At 38.3% G+C, this 24,342-nt stretch overlaps 1 protein-coding gene across 1 annotated transcript in view; it reads right to left on the bottom strand.

The window, feature by feature from the left end:
* The window catches only part of LOC126161297 (phospholipid-transporting ATPase ABCA3), a 787,342-nt gene that overhangs the window by 181,169 nt on the left and 581,831 nt on the right, over positions 1-24,342 (bottom strand). Inside the window, exon 24 of the mRNA XM_049917041.1 lies at positions 527-730. Coding sequence (XP_049772998.1) covers positions 527-730 — 204 coding nt within the window. The remainder of the gene's footprint in view (positions 1-526; positions 731-24,342) is intronic.

Below are 24,342 nucleotides of genomic sequence, written 5' to 3'. Positions count from 1 at the left end.
AAGGTAACCCTCCTACCTAAAGTGAATCAGATTATGTCATTTTAGATTAGATTACATTAGTACTTGTTCCATAGATCATGAATACGACACTTCTTAATGATGTGGAATGTGTCAGGTTAATAAAAGGTGTCAATACAAGATATTACATTCACAAAATATTACATCACACTCAATATTTTTATTTTTTTAAAAAAAATTTTTTTATTTTTTCCCCTCATTCCTGCATGTTCTCATCATAGTCTGCAAAAATTGTTGTACATCATTCACTTTGAATCCGGCTGCAATTTACCACTGCCAATTTTTGTGGCAAGTGCTTACACACCACCCCTCCCCCTCACAAAATAATAATAATAATAATAATAATAATAATAATAATAAAGGATCAGCAATCTAAATTAGGACCAACAAATCAGGATGAGAATATTTACATTGTTCATTATTCATGTTGATTTGTTATTAATTTTTTACTGCCAGTATTGATAAATGCTTTTGAAATCCATCAAACAACTGCTTTGTGAGTACTTACCTCTATTCCATTTAGGTTTTCCTTTTGAGTTGAGAAAATAAGCCACTCTTTTGAATGCTCCAAGTTCAATGCAGAATAACAAAGTAAAGAAAATAAAACCACCTCCTATGAGGAAAACAATGTTTCGTGCAATGCCAGGGTATTCCCAACCGTAGATATTTTCTGTCCATTCAATACAGCTAGAAGCTGGACACTGACCAGTATCTGAAAACATATATTTGATTAGATATTCCAACGATATAATTATCCCCATGAAAATCACAATCAATGCCTATCAGATGCAAGACATAGTTACAAAGTGTTTAAGTAAAACATTATATCTAAAAACAAAGATGACATAACTTACCAAACGAAAGCATTGGTATGTTGAGAGAGACACTAACAAACACACACACAAAATTCAAGCTTTCGCAACCCACGGTTGCTTCATCAGGAAAGAGGGTAAGGAGTCATTCCAATCCTAGGAGCAGAAAGACTTACCTTAGGGGGAAACAGGGGCAGATATACACTCGTGCGCACACACACACACACACACACACACACACACACACACACACACACATGCATATATCCATCCACACATATACAGACACAAGCAGACATAGCCTTTACATATGTCTGCTTGTGTCTGTATATGTGCGGATGGATATGTGTGTGTGTTTCCCCCTAAGGTAAGTCTTTCCGCTCCCCAGATTGGAATGACTCCTTACCCTCTCCCTTAAAACCCACATCCTTTCGTCTTTCCCTCTTCTTCCCTCTTTCCTGATGAAGCAACTGTGGGTTCCGAAAGCTTGCATTTTGTGTGTGTGTTTGTGTTTGTTAGTGTCTCTATCAACATACCAACGCTTTCGTTTGGTAAGTTACATCATCTTTGTTTTTAGATATATTTTTCCCACGTGGAATGTTTCCCTCTATTATATTCATATAAGTAAAACATTAGAATTATGTGGAATTTACATCCCTGAGGCCAAACATTCTAATAAATTGTAGGAGTGGCTCTTCAGCAACCCACTCAACCTACACAATATCCTGGTCCATCCCTATGCCACACACATTCCTAAGCCCTTGTCACAGGGGTTACATCCCTGTAGAAAACCCTGGTGCAAGAACTGCCCAATTCGACTACCTGTAACATGCTGCTGTAGTCCTGTTATGGGCTTATCCTACCCCATTAGAGGCTGGGACATCTGTGACAGCAGGCTTGTCATATAAAAGCTGTGCTGCAATTTATGCATAGTATTTTATGTGGGCACAACCAGCAGCCACCTGTTCTCCAGAACGAAAGGCCATCGTCAAGCTGTAGCATAGAACACAGTCAATTATTCGGTTTCAAAACACACTACTGAACACGACCCACTCGAGTTCAAGCAATATAGATCGTTCAACGCATCACCAGCTTTTCTGAAGTGTGCAAATGAGCGTTGTTTTTGCAACATCCTTCACTTTCATAATTTTCCTGGCATCAGTCTCTGCTAAGCCACTGCACCTACACTCTCTCCCAACAGTTTCCCCCTCTCTTTCTATGGCCTCTTATCCCTTCCCCGCCCATGCCTTCGTACACCCCTCACAAAATCACTGGCTCCGGTGCTCATGTGTCACATTCCTACACCTTACACCTGCTCCCTCTCCCTCCTGCACACCTACTCAAAGCTGCCTCCTGCTTCCTGCTCTATCTCCCTCAAGCCTCGCCCCCCCCCCCCCCCCCCACCCCCCTCTGAACTCAACCCCTCACACCAGTCCACTTGCAGGAATGCAGTCCTGGCACTGTGTGTTTTGCCCATACAATGTAGATGCACAAGTCCTGTTTCATCCAAAAAGTAACACAGTTTCCAATTCTTTTTTGTGTGCATGTTGGTGATTCAATGCTTCTACTATTCAGTGAGTGGCCTCCTTTAGTCCTAAGTTATTTACGCTCTGCCAGAACTTTCCTAAGCATAATTAGAAATTGATTTTTATAACAAGCGACAAGTGCCAGCAAGAAAAGAAGGGATTTTAGGATTTAACATCAAATTGTCATTGGAACATATCCTGAATGGCTGAAATTGCTGAAGTTACATATCTATGTTGGAAACCAGACTTTTTCTTTTTAGAAAAAAAGAGAATTCAGAACAGATAAAAAGATACCACCAACCTCACATACAATTTTTCTTTAACGCTTCTTAACTAAATAAATACAAATAATACACTGACGAAAAAAAAATTGCAGCACCGAGAAGGAGTCGTGCGGTATAAATGAAAGTCGGCAGGCACGTTTCTGCGACTGAAAGATAATACCTATTCAAATTTCATGCCAGTTGCACGAGGGTGGCACTAGTAGAGCCACTATGAAGCTGCAAATCAGGTTTGCTTAGTCACATGCTGTAACAATAGTTAGCATTAGTTACCTTTGAGATTGGATGTGGCAAGTTGATATTTGTCAAGGATTCCTTTAAGGTGACACAGATGTCATTATAAACACCTCACTGAGTTCGAATAAAGTCACGTAATAGGGCTACGAGAAGCCGGATGTTCCTTCCACGATATTGCAGAACGACTTGGTAGGACTGTAGTCACTGTACGTGATTGCTGGCAGCAGTGGTCAATAGAATGTGTGGGTAGAAGGAGAAAGAAGACCGGGCCCCGGACAGCCGTGTGGCACTACTGAGAGAAAAGAGCGTACGGCTCTGATGCACCGTACTGCATCTGCAGCAGCAATCTGGGCAGCAGTCGGCACCACTGTGACACGACGGACTGATGCAAATTGGTTACTTCGAGCACAGCTCCGAGCTGTCAAGTTAGAGCTCATTTGAGAGCACAGTGGAGGTCTATTGTGCTTTCTGACGGAAGCTGTTACTGGCTCAGTGCCAGTGACGGCTGTGCGTCGGTTAGGAGGAGGCCAGTTCAGTGCCTCCGACCAACCTGTCTGCATGCCGAACCCACTGGACTTACACCTAGAGTTGCGGTCTGTGGAGCGAGTCCGTATGACAGCAGGAGTACTCTCAATGTTAAACCCGTGCAGCCTGAGTGCAAATTTGTGCGTCAGCCTGGTGATTCGACCTGTTGTGCCGGCATTCATGGACACCATTCCGGAGGGTGTTTTCCGACAGAATAACATTCACCCGCATATTGCTCTCGTAACCTGACAGGCTCTGTAGAGTGTCGACATGTCGCCTTCACCTGTTCGGTCGCCAGGTCTGTCTCTCGTCGGGCACGTACGGGACGTTGTGGGACGACAACTCCAGTGTCGTCCACAAACAGCATTAATTGTCCCTTTATTGGTTGACCAGGTGCGACAGGCACGGAACTCCATCCCACGAACTGACATCTGGCACTTGTACAATAGAATGCGTGCACGTCTGCATTCGACATTCTGGCAGTTACGCCAGTTAATAAAGTATCGGCATTTTACATTTGCAATGGCTCGTTTTGCACTTCCGTTAACCTGAGATCTTGCAATGTTATTCACTTACATATGTTCCGTAGATAAATGTTTCCCAAATTTCATTACTCTACATTAATTTCTTTTTGTTGTTCTGAATTTTTTTCCGTCAGTGTGTGTAGTTGATGTCATAGTTTAGTTTTCTAAAAGGTAAAAACTGACACACTACTTACACATTTGGTGAGAATGCACCAATACTTAATTCATCAGAGAACAAATAATAGGACTCATATAAGTTCTGTTAGCTGTTAAAGTTGTTTAAATGTACAAATCACATCTTTTAAAGTAAACTAAAATATTATGATATGACAGGAAATACCACAAAATGCTCAATACTTCTATATGTGATTTTCAGAATATTTTAAATATATGCTGAATGAAAACGTCTAACAAGTTCTGAACTGCATGTAGCATGTACTTTTGAATTTAAACAATGGTAAATCCATGATGGAATGTAACAATATTATGAAAGAGGTATTTGCTACTTACCATATAGCACAGATGCTGAGTCACAGATAGGCACAACAAAAAGACTCACACAATATAAGTTTTCGGCAAACAAGGCCTTTGTTGAAAACACACACATACACACACACACACACACACACACACAAATGCAACTCACGAACACTACTGCAGCCTCTGGCAGCTGAAGCTGAGTTTGGTTTCAGCTGCCAGAGGCTGCAGTAATGTGTGTGATTTGCATGCATTTGTGTGTGTGTGTGTGTGTGTGTGTGTGTGTGTGTGTGTGTTGTCATTTTTGAAAAACGCCTTGTTGGCCAAGAGCTTACATTATGAGAGTCTTTTTGTTGTGCCTGGCTGTGACTCAGAATCTAAGCTATATGGTGAGTAGCAACTTTCCTACTCATAATATTGTTACATTCCATCATGGATAAAATATTATGAAAATCATGTATAGAAAATGTTGTCAGTATTAAATTCTTGCATTATAACCTGAAAACACTTGGGAGGTGTATCCTGTAGAAATGCTGAAACACTCACACAACTATAGATGTTGCCAGACATAAATGTACAAAAGCTAGCACATTTCACTTACCTTATTCACACGTTAAAAAAGATCATATTTTGAAGTAACATACCTCATCAATCTTAAATTTTCCATGTCCAAATGCATGTAGTAAGACAATATTATGAAAAGGATAGATTGTTACTCACCATATAGTGGAGATGCTGAGTTGCAGATAGGCACAACAAAGAGGCTTCAAACGAGTTAGCTTTTGGCCAAAAAGTCCTTCATCACACTTGTTTGACAGTCTTCTTGATGTGCCTATCTGTGACTCTGCATCCCTACTATGTAGCAAGTAGCAATCTATCCGTTTCTTAATATTCTCACTATTCCACCCTTGATTTTCCATTGTTTGAATGACTTGTGTCGTGAATTCAAAAATGTCCTGCAGAGATCTGTCCAATGTAATGGGAATACTGACTAATGCTTTATAGCATATTTATTCTTTAATGAAGCGTGTCATGAATAGGAAATCTCATTTTCAAAAAACGGTTCAGCTATCGAAACGATATATAGAAATATGAATTACCGGTACCTACAAAAAGATCTGAAGTTACTTACTTTGATCCATGTATGTGTCCATTATCTATGAATATATGCAGGGAAGAAGAAAAAAAAAAATTCCCCCGTTAAAAGCGCACTTTTTCCCACGTGAAAATATACGTTTTCCAAGGTGAAAATACACTTTTTCCACAATAAGCGACAGTGTTCTTTCCCTCGGAGTTGTAAAAATATCAATAATTTGAATGGTAAAGGATTTATACACCAGCACAGGACTTCCCAGCACTTTAGAAAATGAAACTCGGCAATGGGAAAAAAAAGAAACGCGTTTTGTGAAGATCTTTGATGGGCAGCAACATGTATGCTGCGTATTTTCGTATTACGAAAGTATAAATTTGAATTCCACCCCAAACACAGCATGTTAGTTTACGAAGTATTGAAACAGAGATTGCAATGCGCTCTTGTAAGCCAATCATAGCTCACGTCACGTGATCTCGCCAGCCAATGACAGAAAACATTCAGAGTACAGGACACGTGATGTAGTGTAGCTACAAGCAAAGCTAACATTAATAATTAATTAATCTTTCAGAATTAGCTGAATACCTGAAACAAGCAAAAGTAATACCAGTACTAAAACATTGCAGTGCAAAATAGTAGAAAACCACAGACCAGTATACTGTAGGTATCCCCTCAGGGAAGTGTACTGGGCCCAATCTTCTTCCTTATATATATATAAATTATATCCCACAGAGTGTCAGGCATGGCGAAAGAACACTATTTGCTGATGACAGCACTGTAGTGATTACAAACAAAAGCTCAACACTGTTAATAGAAAAATGCAATGAAGCCCTCAGTGACATCCACAACTTGTCACTAAAGAATAAAGTAACTCTAAAAGTCAAAAAGCAAACTGTATAAACTTCTGACTAAATAAAAAAAAACCATTGACATTACACTGAAAGTAAACAATGAGATACTTGGTTGTGTAACAGACAGCAAATTCTTGGGGATGAATGTAGACTGTCACTAAAATGGACAGGGCATGTCAGAATTTTAGCAAAGGGGGCTGTCTTCAGCATGTTACGCCCTGCGAGTCCTTGCACCAGTCTGCAATATTTCATCCCTCAAGGTAGCCTACTCTGGGTATATACATTCAGTCCTCAGTAATGGGATAATGTTTTGGGGGTTAAGTGCTGGAAACATACAAACTATTTTCAAGATACAGAAAAGAGCTGTTCGAATAGTAACAAATAGCAGTAACAAGGCACACTGTAAAGAGTTGTTCAAAAAGTTAGAAATTCTGACAGTTCCATGTGAATATATTTATCAAAACGTAATGTATATAAGGAAAAACATTAATCTGTAAACCACAAACAGCACAATTCAAGACCATGGAACCAAATCCAGACACTGTTTACATCTAAACTGAAGAAACAAGTCAAAAACTCAAAATAGTGTATTGTATCATGGTATCAAATTGTACAACAGATTACCACTATAAATAAAAGATGTATATGATCCCCACACCTTTAGTCAAAGGCTAAAAAAATATTTACTAGATAATAGCTATTACACTGTAGATGAATATTTAAAATAACTATAGACTAATGTTCATGAACATTGTACTGTGTAAGAAATTTAACTTGACATGATTAGAAAAGTAGAACTAAGTATAGGAGCTGTATATACTGTAAAGAGACATGTTTATTTTATAAGAAATATTGTCCTAGGGATGAATAAATGAATAAATCACAAGTAATATTGGTCTTTTTAGTGTGCGTTACACTTTACAAAACACACAAATGTGTCACTGAAATTTTAAACAATGACCTTAATGTCTGGGCTTCTGGGCTCGTACTGGGCTGGTACTCGAAGTGTTAACCTTTAAACGAGAGTCAAACGCTCTGTGTTTTAAGAAATTCATTGCACAGTTTCACACGTAACATAATTCATCTTCTGTAAAATGAAGTTTCCTTTGAAAACGACATTTTCCAACGAACCATTTGCAATATTTCCCCCCGACATCTTAGATATGGGTTCATTTCAGTTGCTGCCACAGAGCACTAGAAAACAGGTGTTACTGAGCGTAGGACATAGGAAGGCCGTATGTTCGTATACATGTAACATTAACAGAACTTACATGACTGTCATAAAAGAAAAAGGACATCAGAGGTCACTCCAAGGGCATAGGAGTTTCATAAAACACACTAAAAATGCATCATTCAGCTTGGAGGATACATTCATATGTCCAGATTCACAATGACATAGGCCCCAACCTGATATTAAGCTTTTCCGTGTGTTTTTCAGGCTGCAAATTTTCTTGGAGTAGCAGTACTATAGTCTATTCAAAATTACTTTTGTATTGACAGCTGCGACAGAAGTGGTAGAGAGAAGGCCGCGCCGGCGGAGGCACGGCACGGATTCAGCCAGTCTCGTGAAGGTTGCAGCCACAGCCCAGCTGGCACGTGCACCCTGAGTTGCCAAGTCTCCGTCCACAACACTTCCACTTAGCCGCCATTTACTTGCAGTGAGTGAGTCTGTGCGATCTCTGCACGCTGTGTTTGTTTCGTTGGAGTTTCGGAGTTACCGTAGCATTTGTGACAGTTATTTGTAGTGTCTTATTTAACATGTCAGAAGAAAGTACATCGAAAGTTAGAAGTGGAAAAGTTCGACGTCGTTATCGTGGACAGGGGATTGCTTACGACGAGAACAGTGTAGAGAAATGGTTTGTTCATTAAGAGCTTACTTTGAGAGTGAAAAACTTAATGGTGGCCCTCTACTCTCTGTTAGCATGATAGTAGATAGAACGGCAGCCTCCCTGAATATCAACACTGTCGTAAAAATTGGGCAGGAACTGTTCGAGACAGAAAAGGAAGTTGGAGAACTATCCAAACTTGGTACTCCTGGCAAGAAACGTTCTATGGATAAGCGTGTTAAGAATTTAGATTCATTTGCAGTGGATGCAGTTCGTCGACATGTTAACGATTATTATAGCAGAAAGGAACATCCCACAGTCTCAAAGTTATTGGTGACACTTAAAGAATCAGGACTTTTTCAGGGCAGTTGAACATAATTATTCACAGTTTTGCACAACGTAGATTTCACTACGGACAATTTTGTGGGCGTAAGCTATTGATGGAAAGGGAGGATATTGCTGCATGGTGATGCCGATTTTTAAGGCAAATATTTAGTATAAATGTTAATGAAGTTGTTTGGCTCGATGAAACGTGGGTTAATTCTGGTCATGTAGTTAATCAGGGGTGGACAGACAACACGATTAAAGGAACAATGCAGATGCCGTCAGGTAAGGGGGGTAGATTGATTCTACTGCATGCAGGCGCCTCGCAAGGTTTTGTACCAAACTGTCTCCTTCTCTTTAAATCGGAGAAGACAGGAGATTATCATGAAGATATGAACCACATTACATTCACAAAGTGGTTCATAGAAGCTCTAATACCCAATCTAGATAAACTGTCCACAATTGTTCCAGACAATGCTCCGTATCATTCAGTTGTTGATAAAGCACTTACCATGGCAAAGCAAAAGGAGGAAATGATTAATTGGCTTGAGTGTCATAACGTAAATGTATCTGATGACCTTAAGAAGGTCGAGATTATCAAAAAAATAAATTTCCATAAACCGCAATTTCCAAAATATGAAATTGACGAACTGGCAAAAAAATAAGGGCATACAATCATCAGGCTGCCACGGTACCACTGCCACTTCAAACCAATAGAGTTGATATGGGCCCAAATTGAAGGTTACATTGCCAGGAACAACCAAAAATGTACGCTTTCCACAGTAGAAGCATGCACTAAAGAAGCTATTACTCACGTTACCTCTGAAGACTAGAAGAAAGCTGTCACTCACACAACATTATGGAAAGAGCATAGCAGGACAAAGGTGTTTTGGAGACTTCAGTGGGAGAGATGATTATCTCTTTAAATGACAATAGTGACCGCGAAACTTCAAGTGTCTGCAATAGCAACGAGAGTGATGTCAGTGGAGTTTTACCATTATCCACATATAGATGCAGCACAAACGGATTCAGATACACGTTTGGAGTGCGCAGTTTGCACTTGTAAAGTACTGGCATAACAAAATTAATTCACACTAACTTTTGAAATTTTAATATGACTGCATTATCAAATATTAATTCCAAAGAAAGTACATTTCTAGAATTCAATTTGTGCATACATATTACAGTATACAATATAATGTCTGCAATATGTTTGCAGTTTTTGTATTGTTTTTGTTTCTCACAATAGATGTTGCCCAATTTAAGATACCAAACAAGCATTATTTTATTTTTTGTTGTGTTGGAAATAAGGATACATATCAGAAACATATCAGGCCTTTACAAATACAAATATAGAAATCTGTTACCTAACGCTGCTGGTACTGTAAGTCAGCAGACAATGTCATATTATTTACAGTCCTGTGTCTCACGCTAGAGATCTTCGACACAGCTAAGGTGTGAAATAGATGAAAATTTGATGTTTCTTGACATTTCATTCGCATAATGTGTACACCTAACTTCAATAACAAAAAACTTTCTCACTTGTCGAAAATTTGATAATGTCGTTGGAATGTTGTTTCTTTTATTGCCTACATGAACATTAAAAAAAAAAAAAAAAAAGAACCATCCCATAGCAAAATTATTTCACAAGAAATTAGTTGGCTCCACATTTCAAGATCTAATAGTTAGCGTGTGTGAGTGAGCTGAATAAAACATGAGATTACGCATAAGTTCCGTGTGGGACTTGGCAACTCTGTGCTGCGCTCACCTGTGCTACTTCCGAACTGTCACTCCTAAGGTTATTCTGAATGCACGTTTATATATTGTCTTGTGTTTGGTTCTTTATTGTGGCATATGTTGTTGTTGTTGTTGTTGTTGTGGTCTTCAGTCCTGAGACTGGTTTGATGCAGCTCTCCATGCTATTCTATCCTGTGCAAGCTTCTTCATCTCCCAGTACGTACTGCAGACTACATCCTTCTGAATCTGCTTAGTATATTCATCTCTTGGTCTCCCTCTATGATTTTTACCCTCCACACTGCCCTCCAATACTAAATTGGTGATTCCTTGATGCCTCAGAACATGTCCTACCAACCGATCCCTTCTTCTAGTCAAGTGTGCCACAAACTCCTCTTCTACCCCATCCTATTCAGAACCTCCTCATTAGTTATGTGATCTACCCATCCAATCTTCAGCATTTTTCTGTAGCACCACATTTCGTAAGCTTCTATTCTCTTCTTGTCCAAACTATTTATCTTCCATGTTTCACTTCCATACATGGCTACACTCCATACAAATACTTTCAGAAACGACTTCGTAACACTTAAATCTATACTCGATGTTAACAAATTTCTCTTCTTCAGAAACGCTTTCCTTGCCATTGGCAGTCTACATTTTATATCCTCTCTATAACCAAAAACAGCTTTCGCATCCTGCAACTATCCTCCCGACCTGGTACAGAAGCAAATTACCAGAGCCATTTCCTCATCCCCTCAGACCCAGAACCTCCCACAGAAGGACCCCAAAAGTGCACCACTTGTGACAGGATACATTCCAGGACTGGATCAGACTCTCAATGTGGCTCTCCAGCAGGGATACGAATTTCTCAAATCCTGCCCTGAAATGAGATCCATCCTTCATGAAATCCTCCCCACTCCACCAAGAGTGTCTTTCCGCTGTCCACCTAACCTTCATAACCTCTTGGTTCATCCCTATGGAATCCCAAAACCACCTTCCCTACCCTCTGACTCCTACCTTTGTAACTGCCCCCGGTGTAAAACCTGTCCCGTGCATCCTCCCACAACCACCTACTCCAGTCCTGTAGCCCGGAAGGTGTACACGATCAAAGGCAGAGCCACGTGTGAAAGCACCCACGTGGTTTACCAACTGACCTGCCTACACTGTGAAGCTTTCTATGTGGTAATGACCAGCAACAAACTGTCCATTCGCATGAACAGACACAGGCAGACAGTGTTTGTTGGTAATGAGGATCACCCTGTGGCTAAACATGCCTTGGTGCACGGCCAGCACATCTTGGCACAGTGTTACACCGTCCGGGTTATCTGGATACTTCCCACTAACACCAACCTGTCAGAACTCCGGAGATGGGAACTTGCCCTTCAGTATATCCTCTATTCCCGTTACCCAACAGGCCTCAACCTTCGCTAATTTCAAGTTGCCGCCGCTCATACCTCACCTGTCATTCAACAACATCTTTGCCTTTGTACTTCCGCCTCGACTGACATCTCTGCCCAAACTCTTTGCCTTTACAAATGTCTGCTTGTGTCTGTATATGTGCGGATGGATATGTGTGTGTGTGTGTGCGCGAGTGTATACCTGTCCTTTTTTCTCCCTAAGATAAGTCTTTCTGCTCCCGGGATTGGAATGACTCCTTACCCTCTCCCTTACAACCAACATCCTTTCGTCTTTCCCTCTCCTTCCCTCTTTCCTGACGGAGCAAAGTTTGAATTTTGTGTGTGTGTTGGTGTTTGTTTGTGTGTCTATCAACATGCCAACACTTTCATTTGGTAAGTTACATCATCTTTGTTTTTAGATATATTTTTCCCACGTGGAATGTTTCCCTCTATTATATTAACTTATATTTTTGTACATTTAGAGCTATCTGCCATTTATATTACCAACTACAACTTTTGTCTAAGTCATCTTGTATCCTGAGCCTAGAGGCACTCAGCGATCAAACTCCCGTACATCACAGTAAACAGCTGCAGAGTGCTCAGGAACAACAAAAAGAACACTAAACATATGAGCTTTCAGCTAAAGGGCCTTCTTGAAGTAGACAAAAAACACACACATTCACACAAGTACTACTCGTTCACATGGCCACTGTCTATGGCCATTGAGGCCGGACTGCAAGGAACTCAGTGGCCAGAGACATGAAAGCCCATTTGTTTAGCAGTCTTTTTGTTGTGCCTGTCTGCAACACAACATCCATGAGTAGAATTCTGACCTTTTTATGATATTGTCAGATTATTTAAGTATATAGAAAATAATACACACACACACACACTCTCTCTCTCTCTCTCTCTCTCTCTCTCTCTCTCTCTCTCACTGGTCATACTGGATTCGAGAGTCTATTACCGCAGCAACGTATTTTCGCCATCTGTCCCTGCCTTGGGCTATTTCCTTCCATTCACCTTCAATACCTAGGGTCCTCAAATCAGCCTTCACATTGTCCTCCCATCTACGCCTCGGTCTCCCCACAGGTCGTTTTCCCTCTAAGTGCCCTATCCCTCTAAGTGCCCCACCAGTACTCTGCACGCTGCCCTGCCCTCATCCATTCGAGCTACGTGACCCGCCCATCTCAGCCTACGTGATTTAATAATACTGATTATGTCAGGGCTTGAATAGAGTTCATGAACCTCTTTGTTATGCAGTTTTTACCACTCTCTGCTAATGTCATCCCTTTTTGCTCTGAAAATTTTCCTCAAAATTTTGTGTTCAAATACTCGAAATGACTTTTCATTTTGCACAGTGAGAGACCAAGTCTCACACCCATCCAGCATAACTGGTAGAATAATAGTTTTGTATATTCTAATCTTTAAATTCCTAGACAATATCCGTGATGAAAGTAATCTATTCAGTGAGAAGTAGCATGCATTTCCTGCCCGTAATCTCTTCTTCAGTTCAGATTCAATCTCATTTCTCGAAGTGATGTCCATGCCTAGATACTTAACTGTGTTCACTTTTTCAAACTGCATGTCTCCAACTCTTAAAATTTCCTGATCTACTGCTGTTGGCATTCTAGTAGTAACCAGGTATTTAGTTTTGTCTTTACTTATCCTTAGACCTACATCTTCACTAGCCTTCATTAACGCATTCGCATTTGCTGTTACAGATTCTTTCCTACCGCTAATGATGTTCAGATCATCTGCATACCCCAATATCTTAATATTTCCATTTAACTGCTGCCATTCGTACAATATATTCTAGGACTAAATTAAAAAGTAGCGGAGACAGGGCATCTCCCTGCTTAAGTCCGTTCTTTGTTACAAATTCTTCTGACTCCAATTTCCCCCCCGCGTACTCTTTCCTATCCCTAATGATGTTCAGATCATCTGCATACCCCAATATCTTAATATTTCCATTTAACTGCTGCCATTCGTACAATATATTCTAGGATTAAATTAAAAAGTAGTGGAGACAGGGCATCTCCCTGCTTAAGTCCGTTCTTTGTTACAAATTCTTCTGACTCCAATTTCCCCCCGCGTACTCTACCTTTTGTATTTTTCAAACTTGCTTCTGTAAGTCTAACATACTTCTTTGGTATTCCAAGTTCCAAAAGAATTCTGTACAATTTTTACTGCAATACTGGATCATATTCTTTTGTAAAATCTATGAAAAGATTATGAACTGGTTTATTGTATTCCCATTTCTTTTCCAAAGTTTGACGCAGGGTGAATATTTGGTCTATAGTTGATCTGTTCCTCTGAAAGCCAGCTTGGTAATCCCCCACAATTTCATATGCATATGGTGTAAGCCTGCTTAGCAGAAAAATCGAGAAAATTTTGGAACATACTTGTAATAGCAATATCCTTCTATAATTACTACAATCCATTTTGTCACCCTTCTTAAAAATTGGGATCAGAATCGACTCTTGCCACTGTTCAGGTATCATCTCTGAGTTCCATACTTAAGTTACCATTTCATGAACGACTTCCACCAATTTCTGTCCCCCATTTTTAACTAATTCTGCAGTTATGCAATCTGATCCTGGTGCTTTATGGTTTTTCAATTTGCTGATTGCATCTCTTACTTCCTTTAACGTTGGCTCAGGTATCTGGGGTTCTGCTGCATGTATTTCGTACGCTTGCTCATTTCCTGCTTCCTGGTGTACATTTAATAGATGCTCAAAATGCGCCCTCTATTTACTTAATATAGCACTGGGGTTTGTCAGTATTCCCCTGGCATCCCCTCGAAGTGCATTTGTCCTAACCTTGAACCCCTTCCTATACCCATTTATGTCTAGGTACAGTTCCCTAATGTTTTTTGTTTTACTGTTTGTTTCCTTTTTTTAATTTGATTGTTCAAATAATCCTCCTCCTTTGCCCGTAGCCTACAACCAACTTCCCTTCTCGTGTTCAAGAACTCCTCTCGTTTTCTGTCTCCCATTCTATCCCAACCTAATCGCGCTTTTCTCCTTTCCTCTACCAATTTCTTGCATTCCTCATCAAACCATGCTTTCCTCCTGTTCTTCTTAATTGTACCTAATGTGACCTTTGTTGCCTCTTTGATATTATCCTCACAGTGATCCACTGTTTATTTACATCCTCATCTTGATCTTTGTGTGTCCGGAGAGCATCAAACCTATTTGAAATTTCTATCATGTACCTTCTTCTAAAGTTTTCATCATTTAGCTTGTCAGTGTCAAACCTAACAAGTTCTGCACTGTGACACCTTGATGTTACTGTAGATAGCCATTGGTGAACTTTGGCAACTACAAGAAAATGATCAGAATCGCAGTCTGCTCCCCTGAAAGTCCCAACATTTTCTATACTAGTGTGCCATCTCCGATCTACAAGAACATGATCAATTTGGTTTCAGGTGTGTTCATCCGGAGAGACCCAAGCTGCTTCATAAATGTCCTTCCTTTTGAAATATGTGCTCTCAACAATCATGTCTTTTGAAACAGTGAAACTAAGCACTCTTGTGCCATTATCATTCGAAATGTTATGCAAACTTTCTTTCCCAATTGTAGGCCGGAATGCTTCCTCCTTCCCTATCTTCACATTAAAATCACCTATGATTAATTTTGTATCGTATGAGGAGAACTCATACCACAGTTGATCTAGTTCTTCATAAAAGCTGTCTTTAACAACCTCTTCAGTGTGCTCAGTTGGTGCGTGTACATTAATTACTACTAGTCTATTCCACCTGCTGGACAACACTATAACTGATAGTTGGTCACTAATGAACCTTATATCTCTGACTGCATGAAGCACTTTTCTCTGTACTGCGAAAGCTGTTCCAAAATTGTGAGAGTTCCGCACCTCCATAGAAAAATGTATAGTTACCCCTCTTTATGCTACCCTCCCCCCGCCACCGAGTTTCTTGAATAGCTGTAATGTCTACATCGTATCTATCTAAATCGTCTAATAATGTCTGGAACATTCCTGGCCTGTTCAAACTTTTAACATTCCATGTTCCCTACCTGAAAGATCCTTTCGGCCTGAATCTCTTTGAAGTAGCTTCCGCCCGGAGATCCGCATGGGAACCTAGTTTACCTCTGGAATGTTTTACTTCAAAGGGACCCATGCCCATTAATGTTGCTGATTCTTGATGAATAGTTTTGATAGTAAGAGAAGAAGAAACAGGGATATAGAAAATAAAGCAGTCATATCACATACCCCAGAAAATCTGAAAATGGCAAAAGTGACACCACTGTACAAGAAAGGGGACAAACATGAAGCTGGAAACTATAGAACTGTATCAGTATTGTCAGGCTTTGGCAAAAATCTTGAAAAACTATTTCTTAGAGGACTGACAGCCTTTCTAAATAAAGAAAAAATAATAAGTGATGCACAACACGTATTCAGAACTGGCAGATCAACACAGTCAGCTATTTATACCTTCTTAAATGAAATTCTAACTGCAGTACATAATAAGCAACATGTGTCTGGGATATTTCTTGACCTTAGTAAAGCCTTTGATATAATTCATCATAATACTCTGTTGCAGAAGCTAGGTAGTTATGGAATACAAGGCCTGCCAAGCAAGTGGATACATTCCTACCTTCATGACCGTCAACAGACCACTCAAATAAAATAAGACTTAAAAAAGACAAAAAATTTGTAATTTTTACAGTAATGCACAAAACATTACATATGGAGTTCCTCGAGGGTCAGTCCTTTGGCCAATTATTTTTATTCTTTATGTTAATGATTTGTCAGAAAAAATAACTAAATGTACAACAGTGCCTTTTGCAGATGACACAAATATCCTAATCAAATCATGTGATGAGGAAAGCCTACAAAAAATAGCTACAGGTATAATACAATTTAACACATTGGTTCAGAACAAACAAGCTAATAATAAATAATGAAAAAAACAGAGGCAGTCATTTCCACAATTCACAGAAACTACATCCTGAAAGGCCGATTTTTAAAATTGATGGAAAAACTGTCTCATCTGTGAGCGACACAAAATTTTTAGGCATACATATTCAGCAAAACCTAAAATGGGAGACACATCTTAATCATGTAAATAAAAAGTTAAACACACTTACATATGCAGTAAGAATCCTCTCTCAAAATACAAGCCATGTGTCAGTGATCACAATGTACCATGGCAGTATTCAGTCACTGCTGATGTACGGCATTATCTTTTGGGGGAACTCCATAGGTACAAACAAAACATTACGGCTTCAGAAAAAGATTGTTAGAACAATAAACCATGCTAAGTACAGAGACTTCTGTAGACCAATATTTAAAAATCTCAAAATACTGCCTCTTCCTTGCTTATATATGTATGAAATACTAAATTTCCCAAAAGGAAGTATTTTAAAAGGAAATATCATCACGTATAACTGTGATTACCTCCCTCATGATACTAGGCAGAAGAATTATTTGCATGTCAATACAGTAGGTACAAACGTTTGTAAGAGAGGAGTGTACCATACTGGCATAATGCTATACAATCACACGCCATCCTATTTGAAACAGATGAAAAATTTACAAAAGTTTAAGGTGAAACTGAAAGAGTACTTGCTTGACCACTGCTTCTATTCCGTTTCTGAGTTTTTAGAGTCCCAGAAAAGTATAGTGTAACTGCTCAAATATTCTTAACCAATCTATCATTTTATTTCATTATATTAATTTTGTCATCAATATTCAACATGTATTGAATAATTTTTAATTATTAATCTTTTCAAAATAACAATGTGTATGATGTATATACTGTACCATCCTCACTTGTCCTACATTGTTTGTGCCAAATATGTACCTAAACACGATTTACAGTACTAATAAAGAAATACAAATACATTTCCCTGGGTGATAATATCCTTGCCCATGAAGAACAATGGCAATTGAGGACTAGGTACTGGATTCTGTTACTGAAGTTGCCTTCGAGCCATTCACATATCTGGGAACCTATTCTGTATGCTTGTACCTTTGTTAACATTCTGCACTGTCACATGCTTTTTGGAAACTTATGAATATGGAACCTACTTATTTCCTTTCATCTAGTTCACATGATATAATGTGAGGAAAGTGTAAGCTGAGTTAACATACGGGCGATGCTTTCTTCAACTGTGCTGATTTGTGAACAGAAGCTTATTACATTTGAATTTAGAATATGTTCAGAAATTCTCCACCAAACCTATGGTAAGGACGTTGATCTATAATTTTGCAGTTCCATTCTTTTATGTTTGTTATATAAAGGAGCCACATGTATTTTTTTCCAGTCACTTGGGACTAAAACTTTGTCTTTCCTTTAGGTATCTTCTATTGCCACATCAGATAGGTCAACGAGTGAATGGACAGGAGACTTGGACCTGCTTAGCAATTTTATGTATCATCAGAATTTTCTCAGGTTGTCAGCAAGATCCTTTGTGAAGGTACAACAGTATTAGTTACTTTCCACGTGTTTTAGTCAGCCAATAGCAACATCACTTGTTACATAGCGTGAACACACAAGAGGAAAAGTTAACGGTTTACATTAATGTACACAGTACCGTATATCTACAAGAAAAGCTAAGCTTTCACATATAATATGGGTCTCTAAGATTAACACGCTACAACAGAAGCTAAGCTTTCACGTGTACGTAATATTGATCTTTTTCTGCGTGTGTTATACTTTAAGATACATCACACAAATGTGCCAGTAAATTTAAAATTATGACATAAATGTCTCGTGGCTTGAAATTTTCGTAAGTGGCTGGTCCTCAAACTGTTCAGTTTCGAACGCTCTGTGATTTAGATATCCATCCCACTTTCTCACACGTCACATAATTCATCTTGGGTAAAAAGAAATTTACTTTGAAAGTAACGCTTTTCTAACCACCGTTCGCAATACTATCTGGAGACTGTTAGAAATAGGTTCGATTTACCAGTTGCCAGAGAGCGCCAGAAAACAGACATTATTGTGCGTGTGCAACTGCAGTGGTGTAGGTAGCCCGCACATTTGTGTGTATAAAGCAATAAGAGAGCTTACATTACACCATAAAAGAAACAGGGCATCAGAGGATACTCCAAAGAGCATCGGAATTTCGTAAACCATACTAAAATGCAAAATTCAGCTTGAAGTGCAAATTGGCTTTTTCCAGATTCACAATGAAGCAGGGCCCCATCTGATATTAAGCTCTTCAGTGTGGTTTTTGGGATGTAAATTTTCTTGGAGTACCAGTACTATATGATCTCATTTTTGGTTCTTTATTATGGCATAATGCCATACATGGGAAAAGATGATAACGTGCACTTGAAATTCAGCGAACAGTACTGTAGAATGAAACACTTCGTTTCAAATAAAATGATCGTCTCAGCGGAAAGATTAATCAAGCCAAATTTCTTTAGCAAACTTGCAAAAATAACTTCATTGTTCTGCAAGGCGATTAATGCTTGACTGCTACTAACTTGGAAATAAAATCAGAAAACCGAAATAAATAATATATTTTTGCCCTCCGTAATTATGTGAATGTATTTTAATTCACTTGATAGCTCACGGCCACAGAAATCCGTTTTGTTTTCATTTGACGTGGGAGCTGTAAACGAAGAGAAGCAGCGAAATCACTTAACGTAAACACGGCTCACGTGCAGGTTAACCCCCTCCCCACTACAACTCAGACAACTCAGTGCAAGCGCGAATCTGGCATCTAGGGAGCGTGAGAAAAAAATTTCTCGTTTGCATATGGCTGCTTGCAGCTACTACAGATACAGCTAACAGCCAAACTACAAGTAGCGCCGTAGCGGGACGCGGGAGAAGGTACTGCTTATACGCAAGTCAAATGCGCATGCGCAACAGACCGCTGGCAATTGGTCAAACAAACCTAATGTAAACAGTTGTGACGTCATGCTCATAGCAAACAGTTAATTGTTATGAAGAATTACAGTATGTGCCCTACGGCCTTTGACATATTTTTGCTATTCGCAGACGCTTGTGCGTGCACGGGGTTTCATTGTAAATTGCACATTTCCTTTGCCACTAAAGTTTTATTTTTTTCCCTCTCGTTTATATTTTATTGCTGCAGTATCATTCTCCAGTAGCAGGATACAATAACATTCTTTGCTAGAAAATCAATTCTGCAGTCAAAATTACAAAAATTTAACCGAAAGCTAAAACAATGAAAATTTCCCGGAATTCTGAAAAATTCCCGGTTTTTTCCCGGTTTTCTCCCACATGAAAAAATTCCCGGGTTTTTCCCGGTTGTCCCGGGTCGTATACACCCTGTTTTTCCTCCAGTATTCTTTCATCTTTTCACTATGTATCCTTTTTCTCTCCTCGGACCATTGTGACCCTGTCTTCTCCCTCTTGCCTTGGAATCCTTCCATTTTTAACACTTTCCCCTTGAAAACCTCTCTTTCTGTTGCATCTTTTTCACTTATATTGTTTCTTTCCAAATCTTTCCTAACTTCTTGAATCCATGCTATTGTTGACTTCTTGTCCCAAAGATATTTAAAAATCTCTTTGGTTAACCTGTTGCTGTTCATTCTGTATAAGTGTCCAAAAAATAGCAGTTGCCTCTTTCGTAGTGTTTCATTTATGTTTTATATGTTGTGATAAACTTCTTCATTGCTTCTTAATGTCCATACCTCTGTATTTTTTGGTTGCTTAAGTATTTTTCAAATGATTTTTCTTTCTAGGACTTCAAGTTGGTTTAATTTGTAGTTCAGTACTACACATTCACGTGCTGAGAGACATTCTGGTTTTACTACTGTGTTGTAGTGCTGTATCTTCAAATTTTTAGACAGACAGCTTTTGTTGTAGACATTCCTAGTTATTCCATGAGCTCTCTTCATTTTATGTACTCTTCCTTCTACAGCGAATTTTTCTAAGCCATTTTCTTGGATAATTTCTCCCAAATGTTTAAATTTATTTACCCTCTTTTTCTGGCCAATATCTCTAGCTAGGGATTCTCGAGCATTTTTTATATTGTCATAATTTTGTTTTTTCTACAGATATTCTTAAACCTGCTTTGTTGGCTATTTCTTTTAAGAGAGTGATCTGTATTCCAGCATTTGTTAGGTATTCAGAAAGAATGGCAAATCAGAATTCTTATTCTGATTTTATTGCCTCATAATGTACAAGTTAAATCATTGATTTTATGTACAGGAGACTTGTCAGCTTGTAACTATGATAAATTATACATGGAATACAATATTTTTATATAATCACAGTAAAATCAGAATATTAATTATTATTATTGTTTTTATTGTGCTCAGATGGTCAGATCAGTAAAAAATTCATCAAAAGAGTAACATTTCTGCACCAGGGTGCTATTACAAGTCTCTTTTAACTGCCTCAGTTTGGACCTTTCTAAAATTTGTGTCTTTCAGCTTATTGTACACTTTTATTCCCAAATATTGTGAAGTCTGTGCAAAAAGATTAAGCCTGTGTGTAGGCAGCATGAAGCTTTCTTTGTTTCTAGTTTCGTAACTATGCTGAAAATTATTTGACAAAAAGAATTTGTGGTTATTACTTGAGAAAGGCATTATTTCATACAGATACAATGAGGGAACGCTTAGTATCTTAAGATCTCTTAATAAAGTTTCTCTTGGCTTTGCACTGCATATGTTTCTGATAATTTTTTTCTGCAAAGTTAATATTTTTGTCATGTTGCTAGCATTCCCTCAGAAGACAATACCGTATCTCACTAATGTCTCAAAGTAACTATGGTATATTACTTTTTTGTGTCTATAGTGGTGACATTGGCTGAGACTGTCATAGCAAACACCAGGCTGTTTAGTTTATTTTTCAGATAATCTATGTGTGAGGACCATGATAGGTTTCTGTCCAATTGCATTCCTAAGAATTTAACATGCACTGCTTCATTTAGTTCCTGGCTTCTGTGTATAATGTGAATATCATTTATTTGAGACTTGAAATATTTAGCTTTAGGCAATTTAGATGGAACCAAACATCTAGGTTTTCTAGAGTTTCTATGACATGTTCAGGAATTTCTTCTGTGGTTTTATTTTCTACCAGTCCGGATATGTCATCAGCAAATAAAACTGAATGATAATTAATATTTATGGGTAAGTCACTTACATAAAGAAGAAAGAGGATTGGGCCCAGAATTAATTGAGCCTTGTGGTACTCCCTGTGAGATGGTTCTCCACTTCGAGGAGTATTTGCCTCTGCTTGATGTTATGACAACCCTTTGCTTTCTCTCCATTCGATATGACTTACACCGCTGTAAGGTGCTACCCATAATTCCATATTTTTTCGTTTTATATAATACTAAGGAGTGATTCATGCAGTTGAATGCTTTGGATAAGTCACAGAAGATTCCTGCAGCTTTTTGTGACTTGTCCAAAGTGGAACTAACTTTAGTCACAAATTCATTGATTGCATGAATTGTACTTTTGCCTTTCTGGAATCCAAATTGATTTTTTGAAATTACATTGTATTTGTAGCAGAAATTTTGAATTTCATTTGCAACAATCATTTCAAATATCTTAGAAACAACAAGAAGAAGGGAAATTGGACAGTAATTTCCCATATCATCTTTGGAGCCTTTCTTAAATACTAGTTTGATTTCTGCATATTTTAGAAATTCTGGAAAGTACCCTTCTTCAAGCGATTGATTGATTAATTTGTGTAGTGAGTGTGCTATTGTAGCTGCTTTAATGACTTTGGCAGGTATTACATCCCATCCCACAGAATTTTTATTTTTTTAAGTTTAGTATAGTTTTTTCTACATATTTTACTGTTACTTTGTTAAATTTAATTAGGCCCTCTTTCTTGCTCTTGACTTGAGCCGAACATATGTACCTTACCTTGATAAGTCTACATCAACATCAGATTTTGCTACAGTTATGAATAATTTATTAAAATTTTCTGATATCTGAGCAGGATGTACAATTATTTTGTCTTGTATCTTTATGCATGCTCAAAATAAAATGGATTGACAAGGTCACCAACGAAGTGGTTCTGGAATGAGCAGGTTAGAAGAGAAGCTTCTGGAGTTTCATTGTTAAAAGAAGAGTGCAATTTACAGGCCATCTATTACGACATAAAGGACTCCTGAACACAATCATAGAGGGATATGTCAAGGGAAAAAGACCAAGAGGAAGACCACGACTGAGGTACATGGATCAAATCGTGAAAGATGTGGGATGTGACACCTATAAAGAAATGAAGAGAAAAGCTGAAAGACGCACAGAATGGAGACAAGCTGCCATTGTAGCTGTTGCAAACCAATCCTTGGATTGACCACTACAGAAGAAGAAGAAGATCTTTATTTTAGAGATATCCTGGTTGCTAGGTTTGATTCCAAATTCAGATTTGATTATTTTCCATACGGCCTTGGATTTACTTGTGTGTTTTTTACTGAATTTAGTGTTTGCCATTTACTTTGATGCTTGTGCAAACTTCTTAAATAGTTTTTTATACGCTTTGGTATAATTTATGAACTCAGGACTCTTATTTGATTTCAGCTCAGCATGTAGCTCTCTCTTTCTATTGCTATATATTTTTATGCCAGTGGTAATCCACTTCAGTTTATTTGTTGCCCTTCCTGGGCAAGCTACGGGTGGAAATGTTTCATTGAAGACATGTAAAAAGCTGTGTATAACTTACCAGAATTTTCTGAACATGAGTTTTCTTGTTGTAATGACCAGTCTACCTCATTTAATCTATAATAGAACAAGTTTATGTTTTCTTCACTGAACAGTCTTTTATATAAAATATTGTATATGCATGATGCTGTTCACTCATTTACTCTGGTGAAGTCAGTGAAATTTAGTCTAAAGCCATATTCATGAATTACTTCAATAAACTTAGTTCACATGCTTGTTGTATGTATGTTAAAATCAACAACAATTACAATTATTTTCCTGTTTTATTTAGTGAGTTTATATAGGAGACACTGTAATTTATCTAAGAATAATGTATTTACATCACTACCTGGAATTCTGTATATAGAGATGATGACTATATTCTGTTGTTCTAGCTCTACACAACAACTTTCAAATACGATCTCTTCATATAGAAGTTTAAAATCATGTATTTCTCTATATTGCAATGAATGGTTAATCAATATTGTCGCAAAAGAAGCTGAGTAGCACAGTTGCTGTAGTGTAGTGGTTATGATATTAGACTGTTGCCTGGAGGGTTGTGAGTTCAAAATTCACCTGAACTGTAAAATTTTAATTTCTATATTTGGTTTGAGTACAAATGGCAAGAATCAGTGTCGTGGAATGTTCTGTAGCTGTATATATACCATATGTTTTCTGGCCAGAGGCAGTTCACTCCGCGCTCTTGTATGTGCAAGTGCTGAATAAACCTTTGTTAAGTGAAGTTAGTGTTTATCATTCATCTACTTACACCTTCTTCTATGGGAAAATATACAGGAGGCTCCATGAGTACTGTTTTGGCTACAAAAACAACTAGCTATCCTAAAGTTTTCTAACTTCTTTACAACTGTGATTGAATCTTTCGTGAGCCAGTTTTTGTTTAAGCAAACAACTTTGATATTTCTTCCTTGTGAAAGAATAATTTGTAGCTCATCAATTTTTGTCGTTTTATCGTGAGGATATGTTGCATTTAGGCTGTTTATGTTCCAGTGCATTAGGAATGAAGACTTACACTTACTTATAATTTCTAACACATCTTCCCTTGAATAGCCCCCTTCACTTTTAGTGTTGAAGTTTTCTTTCCAGATCGATGTTTTACGCGAT

The sequence above is a fragment of the Schistocerca cancellata genome, chromosome 2 (genome assembly GCF_023864275.1).
Source record: "Schistocerca cancellata isolate TAMUIC-IGC-003103 chromosome 2, iqSchCanc2.1, whole genome shotgun sequence".
In the NCBI taxonomy this organism is placed as follows: Eukaryota; Metazoa; Arthropoda; class Insecta; order Orthoptera; family Acrididae; genus Schistocerca; species Schistocerca cancellata.
The sequence above is the reverse complement of the archived record's forward strand: the minus strand, read 5'-3'. Positions and strand labels throughout refer to the sequence as shown.